This window comes from Brachyhypopomus gauderio, chromosome 1 (genome assembly GCF_052324685.1).
Source record: "Brachyhypopomus gauderio isolate BG-103 chromosome 1, BGAUD_0.2, whole genome shotgun sequence".
In the NCBI taxonomy this organism is placed as follows: Eukaryota; Metazoa; Chordata; class Actinopteri; order Gymnotiformes; family Hypopomidae; genus Brachyhypopomus; species Brachyhypopomus gauderio.
In genome coordinates this window covers 14,935,206-14,953,519 of record NC_135211.1, presented here as the reverse complement: position 1 = coordinate 14,953,519, position 18,314 = coordinate 14,935,206, and the positions used below count along the sequence as shown (strand labels likewise).

At 42.6% G+C, this 18,314-nt stretch overlaps 2 protein-coding genes across 6 annotated transcripts; both read left to right on the top strand.

Moving 5' to 3' along the window:
- The first annotated feature begins 56 nt into the window (after positions 1 to 56).
- Positions 57 to 3,142, top strand: tssc4 (tumor suppressing subtransferable candidate 4). Of its 5 annotated transcripts, none has more exons than XM_076998599.1 (5): positions 57 to 507; positions 641 to 854; positions 1,207 to 1,326; positions 1,626 to 1,692; positions 1,843 to 3,142. In XM_076998599.1, exon 5 carries the CDS (start codon positions 1,888 to 1,890, stop codon positions 2,809 to 2,811), a length of 924 nt encoding a protein of 307 aa, XP_076854714.1. In that variant the 5' UTR covers positions 57 to 507; positions 641 to 854; positions 1,207 to 1,326; positions 1,626 to 1,692; positions 1,843 to 1,887; the 3' UTR covers positions 2,812 to 3,142. The 5 variants fall into 5 exon arrangements, with proteins under 5 accessions (XP_076854714.1, XP_076854703.1, XP_076854722.1 ...); XM_076998588.1 differs by having other exon boundaries at positions 1,207 to 1,343; XM_076998607.1 differs by having other exon boundaries at positions 1,207 to 1,374.
- Positions 3,143 to 3,672: 530 nt separating this feature from the next.
- Positions 3,673 to 18,067, top strand: ano9b (anoctamin 9b). The gene is made up of 24 exons (XM_076998579.1): positions 3,673 to 3,911; positions 6,038 to 6,100; positions 6,458 to 6,595; positions 6,717 to 6,856; positions 6,941 to 6,990; positions 8,347 to 8,405; positions 8,538 to 8,623; positions 8,765 to 8,899; positions 11,156 to 11,249; positions 11,405 to 11,465; positions 11,566 to 11,648; positions 11,758 to 11,862; positions 12,459 to 12,623; positions 12,966 to 13,002; positions 13,255 to 13,363; positions 13,526 to 13,583; positions 13,846 to 13,943; positions 14,139 to 14,335; positions 15,795 to 15,947; positions 16,076 to 16,223; positions 16,423 to 16,545; positions 16,687 to 16,780; positions 17,226 to 17,338; positions 17,682 to 18,067. The coding sequence occupies exons 1-24, from the start codon at positions 3,891 to 3,893 to the stop codon at positions 17,722 to 17,724; spliced, it is 2,373 nt and encodes a 790-aa protein (XP_076854694.1). The 5' UTR covers positions 3,673 to 3,890; the 3' UTR covers positions 17,725 to 18,067.
- Positions 18,068 to 18,314: the final 247 nt, after the last annotated feature.

Here is an 18,314-nt window from a genome sequence, read left to right as displayed (position 1 = left end):
GGGAGGGGCTGAGGCGGCGGAGACTTTACGTCGGCAGACATGCGTACTGGATTTGGCCCTGGCACGTTTCGGTTTTCTCTGATCTATATAAAAATCAGTGATGCGTTTCTATATAGACTCAGCGTGGCGGAGCTGTGTGCATATGGACCATGTTATGGCTCATAGTCTCAAGGAGATAACAGAGTCTAGTTTATATCCCTCAAAGCTGAGTATCAGGACAATAAAGTTAGTGGCTTAAGTTAAGCTTCGCGCATAGGAAAACAAGTTTGAGAAAATACACACAGTGCATCGTGATTAGCTCAAACTCTGGCTTTTCTTTGACTAGTCGGTCTTTAGCTTGATGATCTTTAGATGGTCAGTGCCACCTACCCCACGTTAAAAGGCTGGCTGAACACACACAGGACCTTCCTGTCACCGGTGCTATCTGCTCTGATGAAATACAGTGCCACTACAGACGGTGCAGACTACCTGCTTCACAGCAAGTGTTAGATTCAGTACAGTACATAGGTGTGTGACCTATGGTGAAAAATAATTTGCAGCTTTACGTAAAATTGTTTTTGCATTGCGTCGGCTCATTACAATATTCATTTTCTAAAACAATTATGTGGGTTTACTATTATTGTTATTTTGTTCTAAGTAGCATTTGCAATGAATCAAGACGTTACTACTGGCAGGCAGTAAGCTGACTGGACACACACGGACAGTGTCTCCCTCTGCTGGGCATGTTGTAGAAAACACCTTAGTCCTGCGTAACGTGTATGACCGACAAACCTCGCTTTGTACAGTAGGGGGCGATATGCGTTTCGTTCACCACGTAGCTCAACGAGCATAGAGCGAAGAAGAGAGACACGCACGTAAGTCGTAATTTTCTTCCAGATATTTCACAGTTTTTGGTTAAAGGAGAACTATTAATGTATTTATCTGGACAAAACAAGTCAACATGCCCTTTGAAAAATAAAATAATAAAGTCACCAGCGCTGTTGGCTACCTGGCTGCTACGGGTGGAGGTTGTAAGGGTAGTTTACCCAGAGAATGTAGCTAGCTACCGAGCCAGGTGGCTGAGCTGGTAACGCTACCTGACATGGAGTGACCAGAACTGTCCACATTTAAGATGTTGGCTAGCAAACAAGATGCATAAACTAGTGAAGAAATACAACGTTAGCTAATTTGTCGAAATCCTTTAAACCTCCGGGTTATGTTTTACAGGTTTTACATTTGTGCATCTAATAATTTAAGGAAAAGGGACTCCCGACTCAACGCAATGGCTGGGTTTGGTTGTTCTCACACGTTTAGAGTCTGTGCAGAGCTGGAAATCTCGCAGTACCTGTGAGTCCTCAACTCCAGTAAGATACCAGCGTGCACTCGTTCCCAAGTGTAAATGTCCATAAATTTCTGATTTAGGATTTGGTTGAAGGTATTGCGTTAATTAATCATTAAAAATGCTAATTAGGTTTTATTTGCTAATGGTACACCAGCTTTATGTTTTGGAAAATATGAGGCGGAGAACTGTGCAGCTTTATTATATACTTATGATTAATGATGCATTTGAATCGCAATGCCATACCTGGTACTCACCATACTTGTGTGTGTGTGTGTGTGTGTGTGTGTGTGTGTTTTAAACACAGATTGAAGGTACCGCTGTTTGTTTCTCTGAATTCTTTTAAAATTTGCTTTTGGAAGCTGTTGTTGAAGGTGAGTAGTCTTAATGTCAGTGTCTGTGTGTTTCGTGAGTTTTGTCTGTTTTAGGTGTTATTTCTCAGTTTATTTAAATAGTGTATCTTGATCATTTGTAACAAGATTGTACATAATGAAACCAGTAAGTCTTCATTTGTTTCTTCTCAGATTTTTGTATTTCGACTCTGATCCTCTAATCTCGACACCTGCAATATGAGTGATTCAAAAGGTGAGGGTGATGCTCCCAACAGCCTGTCCAACAGAGACACCATTGATGTGCCTGATGACGTCTCTTTGAGTGACTCAGACCCTGATGAGCTTTTGGAGACCTTTGGAAGAAAGGTTGAGGACTTGTCGTCGTCTTCTGAAGAGGAGGAGGAAGTTCGGCACGCTGGCACCTTTCTTCAAGGGAAGCCTGCCTTCAGGTTGACTGGTGGAAGCTTGAGCTTCTCTGACCGAAGCAGAAGCATCTTTGACCACCTGGATAGCGCCGCTAAGCTCACGTCAACTCAGCTGGCTGAAGACAACGTCCTTGATGGTACATTTGCCCGCCCCGCCCCACCATCGCCGCCATCAGGTCGGGCAAGATACAGTGCAGCCTCAGAGGGTGCTAAGAAAGCTTCGTCAGGCAAACGAGTGCCAGACTACCTGGCTCATCCTGAGCGCTGGACCCGCTACAGCCTGGAGGACGTTCCTGAGACCGGTGAGCGGGAGAACGCCCAGGTTGCTCTTCAGTTCATCCAGGGACTCCAGGAACGGAGGAGGTCCCAAGAAGCCGCTGGTGAGTCCTTCTCCCCGACCTTCAACCAGGACAACAAAAGCAGCTCTGACCAAAAGATCATCTTCACCAAGCCCAGTCACGCCTCCAAAGATGACGGCCGAAGCGCGTCAAAGGTCAGCCGAGGAAAAGGGCACGAGGTCGGCCTGGGCCACCTAGACGCCGGCCAGGAGGAAGAGGGTGGAGGTAGCGTGAGCTCTCGCCACACTGAGAAACGGGAGGACAGGAAGAGGAAGCAAGCGTTTGAGGAAGAGGGCAGCAGAGAGCAAGGGACAGGAAGTCAGATCACCTTCAGCAGTGGAAAGAAGGTGAACCGCAAGAACTTTCGCAAAGCAGCTGAGGAAGAGGACGAAGATTAAATGCTATCAGCTTGTCGTCAGCAGTGCATGTACATGCCGTGATGTCCTGCATCGATATATATATTTACATCTTAGGCTGCATCCCATAATATTTTGTTACAGAATCCGTAAGAAAACCTTCTTGCACTTAAAAACTGTGTGGTAGATCAACCTCTAAAGATTCTGTAATTTCTTGATTGTGCATTTTTCACATCTACGGTATTGCCTGGTTGTTCAGTGTTTCATATGTATAAAGCAATACTATAAAGTACTGAGAAGCAAAGTAACTGGATGTGAGCAATTTTCAGAAATAAATGTGATTCACCTGGCCTGTAGGTGGAACCATTTTAAACTGTTGTCTTAATATTTTCCATTTGCATGTCTGACTGGCTGAATAGCTTGTTTTATGGTGTGTGCTCCTTTTTAATACTTGAGTTACATTAGACTATAATATACACTCTCTTACCTCTCAAGTGCCATGCAGAATTTGTGTTGGCTGTCTTCTGTTTTATTAGCGATATTTCTGAGAGTACATAGCTGTTCTTGGCTGAGTACTTTTCATTGGCAGACTACACTAAACCCTGCAGTGATCCTGACAAGTGTCAAAACGGCAATATTGTTGCCTATTAAATGTGTCCCAACCTGATGTACTCAAATGTGCCTACGAAGTGTGTTCCTAAAGACGTGAGCGTAGTAACAAGATGGACCATTATAGTGTTAAAATGTGAACAGGAGCGTAGCTTGGATAACAAAGCTCTACATCTGCATTGTTTCTTTCGATATTAGCTACCATGTTATAGTAAGTCCATTAACCCGCTCCACCCTCCAAGTAATGTGACGTCTCTCCCCATATCCGCGCGCGCTCCAGCAACAGGTAGGCTATATCGCACGCGCGCGTACCTTCACACAAACGATCCTACAGGGAATGCGGAAGCGTGGCGCGCAGCAAACTTGTTTTTATACTAAAATGCTTCGTTTTCATTTTTCCCCCTCATGCTGTGATTGAACCGTCGTCCGAAATGTCAACGAGGACGTAGAAGTCAAACGGAACAATTTCAGCCGACCGTCGCGCTTTAACCGGTCCGAAAAGCGCCCTGACCATGGTTGACATAGAGCGAGAGGTAAGGGCGCGTGAGACCCCTCGCTCATTTACGTGCGCGTTTTAAGGGTGAGATCAAAGCGATGTGTCACATTAGGACGCCTACATCTCGACATTTGACTAACTTGCGCATCGAGATACAAGCAATGGCAGGCTCCACTAAAGACGAATTTTGATTTAGGGCTATTAACGTTATACTGTACTTGCTATTTCTTTCTGACTGTAAATATTGTTGACACCGATGGCGTTAATGTGGTGTCAAATGACTGACGTGCTCAGCAGGGCGAACACTTGCTCGGACTTGAGTACATTTGTAATGTGTTTCTCCAAATGATAATTATCCAGATGGTGTTTTTCGTACGGGCTGAATAAATTTTAATTTTTACCTGTCACGACAGAATGTGTGAATGTTTGACATGATGTTGCCTGATCATGGGAGACGTGTTCCGTTGTACCTGACCCCTGTGTGCCGTATCCTACTATCACAGTCTAACGTGGCTGGATCTTTTCCCCTTGGATGTAAAACATACCTTGACGTTTTATTCGCTCCCGCCATAAAGGCTTAACATATACGTTACGTTTTAGTTGCTATATTGGGATATACATTCATTATTATAGATTCTTTTATTTAGATTTACTAACTTAATCTGTGTTTTTTCATTACTCATTTCGTTGTACACAGTATGTTAGGAAATACAGAAATATGTCACACTGAAAGTTTAGGCTTTTATTAAGCTAGTGATTCATTTTTCCTATCTTATGTCTTCCCCTGACATCCTCTGACTGTCTTGACTATAGCCTATAGCTAGATATCTTTCTGTCAAACAAGCCCGCATGCTTTCATCTCCCCTGACCACCTTAGCCGGCAATGTGTTGTGTGAATCTTTTCATTTGCGATGTGATTTGGTATGGAACGTTGGTGTAATATTAGCACTAGCAGTGAAAGAGAATTTGAGCATATATGCATGAAGTACATAGCTTGTAGTACTTAGGCAAAACCTCTGATGCTTGGTGGTCAGTCAGTGTTTTGTGGGGAAAAAGAATACATTTACATGTAATGTAAACATCCAAAAAAGAATTGAAGTGAAGTGAGATAACTAGTTAAATTGTTTATGTTCAGAGAGATTTGTTCAATTAGGTCTTTAGTTATTTTCAGGAGGAAAACATGCTTAGAAACTTGCTTTCTTGCTGACACACACACACACATACACACACACACACACACGCACACACAGTTTCAGATAAATACAGATGCATGTTTACAGTACTATTATCATGCTCTGGTCCTGTTACACACAGCCTTGTCAGGGCATGTGTCTACATTATGCCAGTGGGGACAGAGTCTGTCATGGATTTGTAATACACCATACAATCCCATTAAAGAGGAAGAACTCAGCGTTTTCTCACCCAACTGCCTTCTCTAGTGAAAGCAGTAAGCTCTAGACCAGGTCTTTACTCAGCAGTTATATATTTTGTTCTCTGGCCATTATCATTTGAAAGAAACTTGAAGAACCACACCTATGTATTCTTGTCACCCATGAAAGACATGAATAGTTGACAGTTGGCAGTTGTCATGTAGGAGCAAGTATGTATAAGTAAGCAAATCTAGGCACTTGCCTATCTTTGGTAATAAGTAAATAAATGTATGTAGCTGCGACACTATTGTATTTGATTCAAAGTTGAAAAAAAGATTTAATCGTTTAATCATGTAGTAAATCAGACTGAAGATTCAGATTTTCTTTTTCTTCCTGAGCTGCTTCTGAAATGCGGTCTTCTTCATAAAGCGTTTAAACCAACTGTGGAGAAGGGGGGGGCAGAAAAATCTTCATGTTGCGATTGCTTGGCGTGGTGAGGGAGCTCGCCATTTGCTTAAGAATTATTATAAGAGTAATTTCTTCATGAAGAATTTCATGGTCGTCAGACAGACAAGGGTGGCAGGCATGCACCAGAAAGGAATAAAAACTCATGAGCATGTCTAATATAAAGATGTGATGTTGACTATTATACACATAGAGAGTGAGAGTCGAAACAGAAAATGTCCCCGTGGTCTGCCCTCACCTGTCTGATGTCTGTTTTTTGAGAAATATGTTTTTAACAAGACCTCATTAGACACAGATCTAATGGCTGTTTGGTCATTGTATGCTCTAGGATGACCTGGAACTGCGGGAGAGGAGTATGGATAATGGGAGAGAGCCCCTATTATTCCACACGGTAAGAGACTGAAACTAACTGAAACATAAAGGAGTGGGTGGTACTGAGCAGTTCCATCTGCAAAGACGTGATGCGAGCCTTGAGCTTCTTAAGCCATGCGCTTGAGTTCTGCCAACAATGCTGCAGTCCTGGGATTTCCACAAGCTTGCCACAAAACCCAGACCAGTACGTTCCGCTCTTGCAAGATCGTCCGCCATATCTAGGCTTCCTGTCTGTTCCCAAAGCAACAATTTTCCACTCTAAAGCCACAAAATGTCTTCATGACAGCCATTGTGTTGCATTATAGCCAATCAATAATGCATGTGATTTTAACGAAGTATGATGATGTTGAGATATTTCTTTGTTGACTTTCTTCAGACCAGAGCTCATAAGCCTACTGTTCTATCATTTGATTGTATCCTGGTTGCGTGCCTAATTGAAGACGAGGGGAATCCAATATTCAAGAAACAGGTGGCCTTCACGAAGGAACTGAAGTCAAAGAACATGAAAGTGACAGTAAGTTTCTTTGTGTCTTGGTCATGGCATCTGTAAATACGTAGACTGCTAGTCAGGACTAGCCATAAAATATTTTAACTCAATGTGTGCACCTTTCCTTACTCTGCATTATACACAACAGAAAATCACCCATGACAACAAGGTATTTTACGGCATCCGTGCGCCAGATGACATCTTTGAGAAATATAAGTACCTGCTGAAGGTGTCTGATTCTTGCAACTGGAGTGTCAAACAGAAAGACTGTATCCCACACACTACCAGGTGAGCCAATGGCCACTGCATCTCTGTGCCTGTGATGCTCAGTACATTTTATGCATTGGCTATGACATATCTCACTTTCTGCAGGATACGGGTTGTCCACTTTGTCTTATACCACACATTCATTGGGACAGGAGGTGAGTAACGTTCTGCTATTGCCTTTTATCTCCCTTTGCACTGGGTGTAAAGTTCCCATTTGGTATTCAGAATGACTCGTCTCATGAGTTTGACTTCAGCCTAAGTTTTCAGTTTCACTTTGACGTTATTTTGACCACAAGTAAACATATTTGCACTCATGTGAGTGCTGTGCCTTTTTAAACCCCCACTGTGTTGTAGAAGGCTCATGTGTGACCTGAGAATGGTCAGGAAGTTTAAGGGGTACATGCGTACACACTGAAGTTAGATGTGATACAGTATTGCCTCACCACAGGAAGAATAAAGAAATGTTCTGCTGCTTTGACGTTGCCCTAGCACATGGTAGCTTTCACCATTCTCAGTCTAGATATGGTAGTCCAGCCAGACTGAAATATTGGGAAAAGATGGACAAGACAGAGATTCTGGAAAGACTTGAAAATGCACCATTCAACCTGGCTGAGCTTAAACAATTCTGCCAAGAAGACTGGGGGAAATTTCCAGTAGAAAGGTGTGCCCAGTTTGTGGAAACAAGAAGACTTTAGGCTGTCGCTACAGTCAAAGGTGCTTTAACAAAGTACTAAGTGAAAGGTCTGAATACTTAGAATATTACATTTTTAAATGTTTAATACATTTGCACAGTGTTCCAATGACCTTTCGTTGCTGTGTCATTGTGGATAATTGTGTGTTTATGTATGAGGAAAAAGTGGAAGAGGATCTGAAATTTGTGAGAAAGGGTCTAAAAACCTTTTGTATGCGTGGCAAAGCTTGCACCCTTCATTAATGTCAATATTTGCATAGTCATTTGGTCCGGTACCAATCAACAAACACACTACTGTGCAGCCCTAACTTGAAACCAAGTAGCTACTTGACTGGAGATTGTTGTTTAGATTGAGTGCTTGAAGTCCCCAATCATTCCCTAAACAGGAACTGGTGAAGCGGCATCACACCTTATGCAGGGCTAGCTGTGTAACAGAGACAGAGAATCAATCAAAGCTCTAGACATGTGCATGCCTCCTGTACTGTTTAAAATCCACTGGAATGATTTACTAATCATTCAACCATACATAATAGCAAATACAATATAAACAAATTAAACGATTCCAATATAAGAGTCTACAGAAAGCCCAGATTTTGCAGGGGAGACTAGCTGAGTTTCTATATGTTATATAGATATGAAACATTTATATATATAATATATATATATATATATATATATATATATATATATATATATATATATATATATATATATATATATATATATATATGTTAGATATGAAACATTGTAATGTTGCCTATGCAGTGTACAGAACATGCATCTGTGTTTGCCTCCATTAAATCCTTCTTGGCACATATAGAAGGCCTGAGGGATCTTCTGAAGCAAGATGCATTTGAAACCTTGTTCTATCTCCATGAGGTACATTTCTTTAATCAATTAAATATATTGCTTATTTGTTGTTTGGTTCAGTTAAATGATGCACTTTCACCTTGACCTTGGCTGAGCTGTCTGGCTCTGGAACGTCTCTCATTAACGCAATTGTTTCTGTAGAAAAAAGAGCAGAAACGTCTGGAGACACAATGGGCCAATTGGGGTGCCATCAGATATGTATTTTCACAGCCTATCGATCAGATCAGGTAAGTGCTCTTCTCCATTGCTTCTATGCCACACCCATCTCTCTCTTATGGATCTTGTAATTATCATTGTTGTTACTAACATGTATTTTGTGACCCCACCCCCATATGCTCTTTGCTGACCAATTGCGGATGTTCTTTTAGGGAATATTTTGGCGAGAAGGTGGCGTTGTATTTTCTGTGGCTGGGTTGGTACACACGCATGCTGATCCCCGCAGCCATCATCGGTGTGGTTGTCTTTCTTTACGCCATTGCCTTCTTCAGTACGGATCCCATCATGTGAGTGATTCAAAATGCTAACATTCATCTCATTCAGCCGAGGGTCTCAATACGCTAACTGCCATGTAGATGCCCATATGCACATTTATTATATGTCAAGTAGGCCTGTCGCGACTTATCGTACGATAATTTTTTTAACCGCGATCATTTTTGCTGATGTCGATAATTGGCCATTGGGTTTCCGCGCAAATTTGTTTACATGAGAATAAACCGCAACTACGTTAGATTTCAGAAAGGCACGCAGTGCTGCTCTCTCGCACCCCCTCCCCCCTTAAGGGAAGACGAATCTGTGATCAGAGAGCGACATCTACAGGTTAGGAAATGAGTGCAGTACACGGAGAGTGTATGCGTCAGTAACAGTGCCTCCACACTAGGGGTGGGCGATACTCGGAATTTTGGTATCGATACGATACCGATACGATACTGGTCAGTATTGCCGATACCGATACCGATACTTCCAAACCGTTGGGGGGGGGGGGGCGATACTTTTACTTGAAATGTAAAAAGTGTCTATACTTTTTACTCGCAAAAGTATAATCCATTAATATAATAATTTATATTAAATTATATATATTTTTGCTGATGCTGGTCCAGCATGTCGCATGCCAGTGATTATGCCTCGTGCCAATGGTGGCACGCGTGCCATAGGTTGCCGACCCCTGCTGTAGACGGTCAACCAGTTTCAGCTGTGGAAAATTCAATTAAAACAGGCGAATACACCACAATTAAGCCAACTACAGGAAAGTCTGATGTATGGAAGTCATATTCCATTGTAATTAATGGAGAGGGAAATCGGCTTGTTGTGATTGATATCAGAAAGTGTTGGTGTACGTCACTGACGGCATGTGTTTGGACTGTGGTAAGAAATGGGACAGCGCGATCCATCGCTATATTGCTGTTTTAATAAATACATAAGAAAATTTCAAGTACTAAATCTAATTAATTCAATTCATATTAGGATTGCGGGCGGGGGCGACAGAAATGTGTATGTGGCGGGCGGGTGCGGGATTAAAACAAGCGATTTTTTTGCGGGAGCGGGATTAAAACAAGCGGGAGCGGGCGGGAGCGGGATTAAAAAAGCAGTCCCGCGCAGACCTCTAAACTGCAGCAAAAGAATCGATATTTTCGCCGTGGTATCGATCCGATACCGATCCTCACCTTTGTATCGATACTATCAATATAAATATCGATCCGCCCACCCCTACTCCACACACACACAGGTGGAGATGTGTTAACTCGCGAGAACGTATTAGAGGCTAATAGGACTCGAAATGATTCGCTTTTTATCACATTATTTAATGGTTGTTTATTACAGTGACCGTAGCGCGCGACTCCGCACACTTCGCGCAAACCTCCGCGAACGGCGGAAGCGTTCATACTTTCCGCGTCACATTCATTGTTGTTCGAAACGATATGTGGCAGTTTAAAGAAATACCCCTCAAAAACAGGAGAATTAACATTTACCTGACGAATTTTAATGTTGCTTTGTGTTTCAGGTTTGAAAAGTGCTGGAATTTGTTTGTTTCACAACAAATATCTGTCTGACTGAACAGTTCTTTTGTATTACATTACCAAATACGAGCCTCTTGTAATTCCAGGAGGAAACATGAGAGAACGTGAAGACGTTAAGATTGGGCGTTTTGAAAATAAACCACCATTAAATAATGCGGAGCCACCGCGATTACATCATTTTCCCCGCGCGGACCCTCGTGATGCGTCAAGTATAAACCAGGCTTAACTCGATATATACCCAAAGAGATGCTGCCGTTAAATACGGTCGAAAAGAAATCATTTATAAACATGCTGCAAAGATTTGACAAGCAGTATGAACTGCCAAAGAAAACCTATATCTCCCAAACTGCCATTCCAACCTTATATAATGAAGTGAATGATGGCATTCTGAAGGAGATTAAAGTCACTACATATATGTGGTCAAGCTCAAATATGACCCCATACATGAGCTTTACAATACATTACATTACTGCAAACTGGTGTAATTGTATTATTATGCTACTATAATATTATTGTGGCACATTGTCTTAAAGCTCCTTTGGGGAGCCCAGAAGCAAGAAAAAATTCTATAATGGCACTTTAAAATGACAATATTATCGTTTATCGCAATAATTTCTGGGACAATATATCGTTCTGAAAATTTTGTTATCGTGACAGGCCTAATGTCAAGATATGGATGAAAAAAGGTAGAATTGCAACATGGATCTTTATTTATGTAGACGTGTGTGTGCATATGCGTTACAGAAAAGAGGTCTGTGAGTCCAACATTACTATGTGTCCAAGATGTGATAAACAGTGTCATGCGTGGCAACTGTCTGACACCTGTATTTATGCCAAGGTAGGTGATTCAAACCCAGGACACCTGTACCACCTGTTGCCTTTAGACCTTCTTACTGAGAAAATGCATGAACAATCACTTTTATGTTAAGAGAGACCACATTATTCAGTGTGGCACTGAAGAACCTTGTGCCATATGTTGCTCTTATCATTTAGATGAGCCATCTGTTTGACAATGAAGGAACTGTCGCCTTTGCAATGTTCATGGCTATTTGGGGTATGTGGGGTTTCCTCTCATGGTTTTTTCATCACTGTAAACACAAATACATTTAGGCCATAAGTGATGCTTGATAACACATTGAAATGTTTTGAATTAGCCACTGTATTTCTGGAGCTGTGGAAGAGACATCGATCGCTATACATCACCAGGTGGAATATGTTCGACTGGAACGACAATGAGGTACTGTACCATTTTTGTTCATTCTTTAGAACCTGCTAGAACCCGAGTTTGGACCTGCTGCTAATATCTCAGCCATCTCTGACCAGAGGACCTGTGTTGGTGTCCACAGGAGGAGCTAATCCTCATGATCGTGAATGACCCGCATTGTAAACCCAAGGAAAACGAGCACTCTTACCTGCAAAACACCATCGTGGTCCTTCTGGGCTCCCTGGTGGTAAGTACATATTGAACCAGTCACACCGCTGACGGTCACCTTGTTCATTCGGTTTATGTGGAAAGGAGAGCGTAGTGAGGGAGTGTGTGGGTGTGTGAGAGTGGACCGTTACTCATCAGTCTGAGGTCAGGTGCTTGCCATTCCTGTCGCCTGCCCGTAGTTCATTACATTGACAATTATGGCAATTAGCAGACGCTTTGATCCAAAGTGACAGAAAAGTGCTTAGTTCTCTACAGTCCAAAATTATGCTTAAATTTAGAAATGAGTCAGTAGTAAAACCTAGATTTAGAGATACAAACTAATACAATATAATGCTATAAAATAAAATTCAAGTGCAGTTCCTGGATAGTTCAAGAGCAAACGTGCTTTCTTATTTAATCGCACCATAGTATTGATCAATTGCCTAATATATTCTACACACAGTATTAATTCATTGTAAGTAATTGCTTTGTGACAACAACTGTTGTAAAAAGCGCTATATAAATAAAATTTGATTGATTGAAGTAATCTAGTGTTTGTAGTATAGTATGAAGCTATAATATGTATCTGTGTTGTAACAGATGTGTAATGTGCCTCTTGTGTGCTGCTTTGCCTAGTTGTTGCTGATCATCGGCCTGACCCACGGCCTGGTGATCTTCCGGGTGTGGGCCGCCATGATTCTGTCAGAATCCGACTGGAAGTTTCTGAGTGATAACTCCAATGTGATATCTGTGATGCTGGGGGCTGTTTTGCACTACATCGCTATACTGGTCATGACTCACGTAAGGAGAGCCAACCAAGGACGGCTGGCACTATACAGACGTCCACCATGTTTTCCTTAGCCACATAATTAGATTCACTGGGTCATAAAGGGAAGGATGCCTTAAGATTGACCAACGGATAGAGTAATCTGTTACATTAAGTACTTAAGAATATTCCCATGCCACATCATATGTGTACTTGGTGTACTTCTTCGCTTGCAAGTGTTTTAAGAGGGGCAATCTGTTCATGTAAAAACTGCTTATCACTTCAGTAGCTTGTTATTTACAGCCATGTTTATTCATTGAAAGGGATAAAGAAAGCAGATTTGGGATTTCAAGTGTCGCATTTTTATCTTTTTGCAGGTGAACAAATTCATGGCCTTAAAGCTGTGTAAAATAGGTACGTAGAATGGGAGAAATGTACAAGTCCGTCTTGCATTATAATTAAAATGTGCTACTTGGCCTGTGTTCAGCAGTGGGATGGTGTTGAGTAGATCCGCTCTCACACTCCAGATGAGCTGTTTCACTGCATCACGTGTCTCCATGTCTGCACAGTGTGCAGAGGTGAGCGCGTCTGAACGGTTTTGTGACTTATCCAGCGTGTGTTCCTTATTCTGCATGGTTCTGTGATTGTTGCCGCGCGGCCCCGCAGAGAACCTCCGCTCGTCGTCTGCAGAGAGGAGCTTCACTGTGAAGATGTTCACTTTCCAGTTCTTTACCCTTTTCTCTTCCCTCATCTACGTGGCATTCTTCCTGGGCAGGTAAAGCATATTGGTATACACATCTGAAGGCTTCACTGATCTCGACATCATTTCCTGAAACCTCTGCACACACACCACAGCATATGATTAGATGTGCAGGCTGTATCTAGATCTACCATTGATCAGTCAGCTGAGTAAGTGATTATTCACTTTTTTGTTCAGGATTAATGGCTACCCAGGAAATTATGTGAGGATAGCAGGGAAACTGAGACTGGAGGAGGTAGGATTTATACCTTACACATCTTTATGAAATGTTGAAATTCACGTTGGCACACTGTTGTAGTCACATGTTCTACGGTAGACAAGCTGAGGATCATGTGACATGTCTACATGTGACACCAGCGGTGTGTTGAGCTGGGAACATGTGACAACATGTCTACATGTGACACCAGCGGTGTGTTGAGCTGAGAACATGTGACAACATGTCTACATGTGACACCTGCGGTGTGTTGAGCTGAGATTCTCTGTCTGTGGTATTCTAGTGTCACCCCAGTGGCTGTCTCACTGACCTCTTCATCCAGATGGCCATAATCCTGGTCCTGAAACAAACCGTCAACAACATCTTTGAGTTCACTGTGCCGTAAGCCACATTGCCTTGTGTAGTTCCTGAGTTACTTTCTGCATAACTCCTGGTTTGAGCTCATTCATGTGGAAATCCAGATATGGTTTATATGAAACTATTTTAGGTGTCACTGTACTTTGGTGTGTCTGTGCATTTTCTTGAGGTATTTTTCTGCCCCCCCCCCCCCCCCCCCCCGCTCCACCTTCTCCACAGTTGGTTTAAACGCTTTATGAAGAAGACCGCAATTAAGAAGCAGCTCAGGAATTGTGGGAACTGCTACAGGAAGGCATGTCGAAATGTCGGACCAGATGTGAACCCGTGTGAGATTTGCAACCTTCGTGATTGGTTGAGAAACTATCACCTGAACACTGTCGATGCATTCAGCCTGTTCAATGAATACTTGGAGATGGGTAGGTGTGTTGAAGGTCCGCTCACACATTTCCACTCTTCCCCAGTTGTGTTTTGCTCTCTCATTGCACTCTCCCTTAACCAATGTGAACAGAGGTGACAAATCTCACTAGGCATCAAAATATGAACGATTTTTGTTTCACAAACTAAAATAGGAGGATGGAAAAGTAGTGACATTATTCTATTACATAGGTTTTTAAAATGACAAGACCATTAAAATTGTCAGTAATTATACACTGAATGACCTGGCCAGTTTATTAGAGACACCCCATCTAGTGGAGCATTGGACCCCCTGTAGCCTTCGCAGATCAGCATAGACATCACTAGGTGATGAAATCGTTCTACAGGAATCAAGGCCCATGCAGACATGCAGCCTCTGCAGATCAGACAGAGGTACCGACATGCTCTGAACAGCTTGTTCTTCCTCATCACAGAGATGTTCTGTAGGATAAAGGTCTGGGGTCTGTGAAGGTCAGGGAAGCAAAGAAAACTCACTGTCTCCTTCCTGGAGCCACTCTTATGGTATGGTGCATTGTCCTGCAGAAAGTGTCAATCTGCCATAGTGTAAAGACGGGATAAAGGCATGAACTTCACTGACCAACATGCTTAGGTAAGCCCTACTGTTCAATCAATGATCCACAGGTGTCAGAGGTCACAGGGTGTGCCTAGAAAACATTCTCCACACCGTAGTTCAACCTGCCTGAACTGTGCACACCTGTCAGGAAGGACTCCTCGATCCATGATGCTTGCAACAGATTCTGACCCTCGCATTAACAGCAGAAGTCTGGATTCATCTGACCAGGCAATGTTTCTCCCCTGCTCAGTGATTATATTTTTAAGCTCTTTTTTTCCCGCTGGATTCTAGCCTTTAGACAGCAGTGGTGCTCGAATTACTGAACAGTGAGCTGTGCGTTTTGTCATGCGACACAACCGGAGGGATCTGTAATCGATCTTCCTATAGAAGCCTTGTTTGTTTGTGTCATGGACATCACACATTTAGACACATTGGTACCAGCATCGTGTTTAACCACAATCTGCTGGTCTGGTCGTCATGACGTCCTCCCCTCACCCCTTTAATTGATGAGTTGTTTACATCCACAGGATCCCCTTTCTCTTGGTGTTTTTGTTCGGTCACAACATTCGTGGTGTACTCTCCACAGCCCCACAAGTTTGGGAGTTGCCAAATTCACTCATCTATAGAAAACGTGCTCACCTAATTTGTTGTATTGTGGGGCTTCATGTCTGATTTCCATATAGGGAAGCTCCAGCTGTGAAAAGCCAGGTGTCTCTAATAAAATAGTCAATCAGTGTATATTACTTATTATTTCTTCATAAATAAGTGATATTATGCTATACTGGAACTAATAAAAATAAAGCCAAATGGTCTCCTTCCTTGTGTTGTACACTGTACAGTACTGAGCTCTTCATTCACACCTCTAACCTGCTCTCTCCACTTTGCAGTGATTCAGTTCAGTTTCACCACCATCTTTGTGGCTGCATTCCCCCTGGCTCCATTATTATCCCTCATCAATAACATATTTGAGATCCGCCTGGATGCCATCAAAATGTTGCGTCTGGAACGACGCATCGTGCCACTGAAAACCAACGACATTGGTGAGCTATGATTTATGCGCAAATGTGTTTGTACTGACTGACAAAGGATAGAAAAAGTATTGGTGCTTACAGTGTCATACTGCCTGTCATTTTGTGTGTGTGTGTGTGTGTGTGTGTGTGATCCTCAGGTGTGTGGACTCCTGTCTTGGAGGTAATTGGCGTTATGGCAGTCATTGCCAATGGACTGGTGATCGGCATCTCCTCAGACTTTGTCCCTCGTCTGATTTATCGCTACTATTATGGGCCATGTGCCAATGGGACATCGACAGACATGCAGTCAGTATCAGAAACGTTTTACCCGTTTATGGTTTTGTGGGAGTTTTGTGTGTTTTCATCTTTTGCACACCTGAATCAAGATAGACCACGTTTACTTTTCAAAGTCATGCGATAAATAAGCTTTAATATGTAGAGCCTGCATTCTTTCACGCTGTGTTTATCCTGAGTGTTCGACAACATTTTAATCAAACGTTTTCAGCTGTATGGAGGGCTTCATCGCCTACACCCTCAGCACCGCGTACATGTCGGAGGAAAGTGTACGCAAAGACTTCATGCCCTCACAGATGATTTCACCCAGCGGGTTCAATATCACTCAGTGCAGGTGAGCCTGTCCGTGACCCATACATAAGGAACGTTCGCTCCTGTGCTCGGGTGCTGAAGGGCACAGGCGCCAAGGCAGAAGCGAGCCCGTGTGCTCTGGTGCACGGACAGCCCGGGTAAAAGATGTGTCCTTGATCCTCAGCTACAGGGACTACCGCAATGATGACGACCACAGTCTCACCTCCCACTTCTGGCTCATACTGGCTGTACGCTTCGCCTTTGTCATCCTGTTTGAGGTACGTTTGTTAGGGCTGGGCACACCAGTATGAGACCATCTCAGGTCATCTCAGTTCATTACTGGGATATTTAGCATCTTGGACATCAGGGGAAAACGTTCCAGGCGAGTTCTAATGCTGCGCTACTGCATTCCGCGTTTCAGAGTGACAATAGTGTTTTGGGATCAGCTGTCCTTGTTAAAGTTCCTTCAGTTATGGAGATTTAACAGGTACAAGCTGATCCCAAGTCAGGCTTCTTAGTCTGACATATTTGACAAATGTGATCCAATAATAACTACTAATTAAAATAATTGCTGAACGCTACCAGGTTAAATGAGCACATTACCCTGGTGAGATTATGTTAAATGCCACTCAGCAACTTTCTTCCATTGTCACTTACATTTCTGAATGTTACATTATAGTGTAAGTGATTCCTTTGGTGCTTTATTCCCTGTCTCCTCTGCAGCATGTTATACTGTTGTGCAAGTTCATCGTTGCCTGGTTTGTACCCGACAACCCGACGGTAGTGAAGAACCATAGGCTGCAGGACAGAATGGTCCGGCTGAAGCATGAGCTACAGTGAGTAATTCAGACGCAACGTTTTGGTCCTGAGTGTTAATGACTCCGTGTGTTGTGATTGTGCCTTGGAATGGACCACATGCACTTTGACGAGTGCTTGCTGTGATGTGGTTTTAAGATTAGGCTGCATTATTTTGCCTGTGTTGAACCAGTTTTGTTGCGAATATTGTGATTCATCAGAACCCAGACAATGCTGGAACATTTGAAATCGGTTAGCATGCTCACAGCGCATACAGATAAGATTAATTACACATCGTTTGTGAGTAGCGTCCTTCTGTAACATGAGTGTTGGTCGGACACCTCTCCATGAGTCTGAAGTGGGCTTTCTGTTCTGTTGTTTCAGGGAAATTGCAGAACAATTTGACAGCAGGTCCACAGATGTTTAATCCCTGAAGGTCTAATCAGATGTCTCTCCCTTAATCTGGAGCAACCACCAGACAGAGGCTAGGCCACTTCAAAGACTCCATCCTGTCTGACGTGATTAGATGGGAGAGGGGAATGAAAGAACGTGTTTTAAAACATGTTTTGTGACTTGGCTGGGTACCAGAGCCCATTTGTCATGCCTTAACTGCCCTTAATACTGTAATATCCATTGGATTTCCATTTTAGTTCATAGTCTAAAGGCTTGTTTTGTGAAAAACATTTTATGACAAAAAGTCATAAAATTTTTAAACATGTAAAGTATTTCAAATGTTTTTAAACGTTGTGAATAAATGTTTTTGTAATCAATTTTTCAGTCAACAAATTCAGAATAGCATTGATTAAGATCAGTGTTTTGTTTATATTTTATGTGTCCTTTTTTGTTTGTTTTCTTACAGTGCATTAGGAATTTGAATGGGGAGTTTTTGGGGTGGGATGTGAATGAGAACAGGTGCCCATCTCACTGCATGGTTTACACAGTCATTTAAAGGGATTAGGAGGGCTAAGTTTACATGGCCACTGATTATGATTGCACACGTCCCTGCTTCCTGCTGTC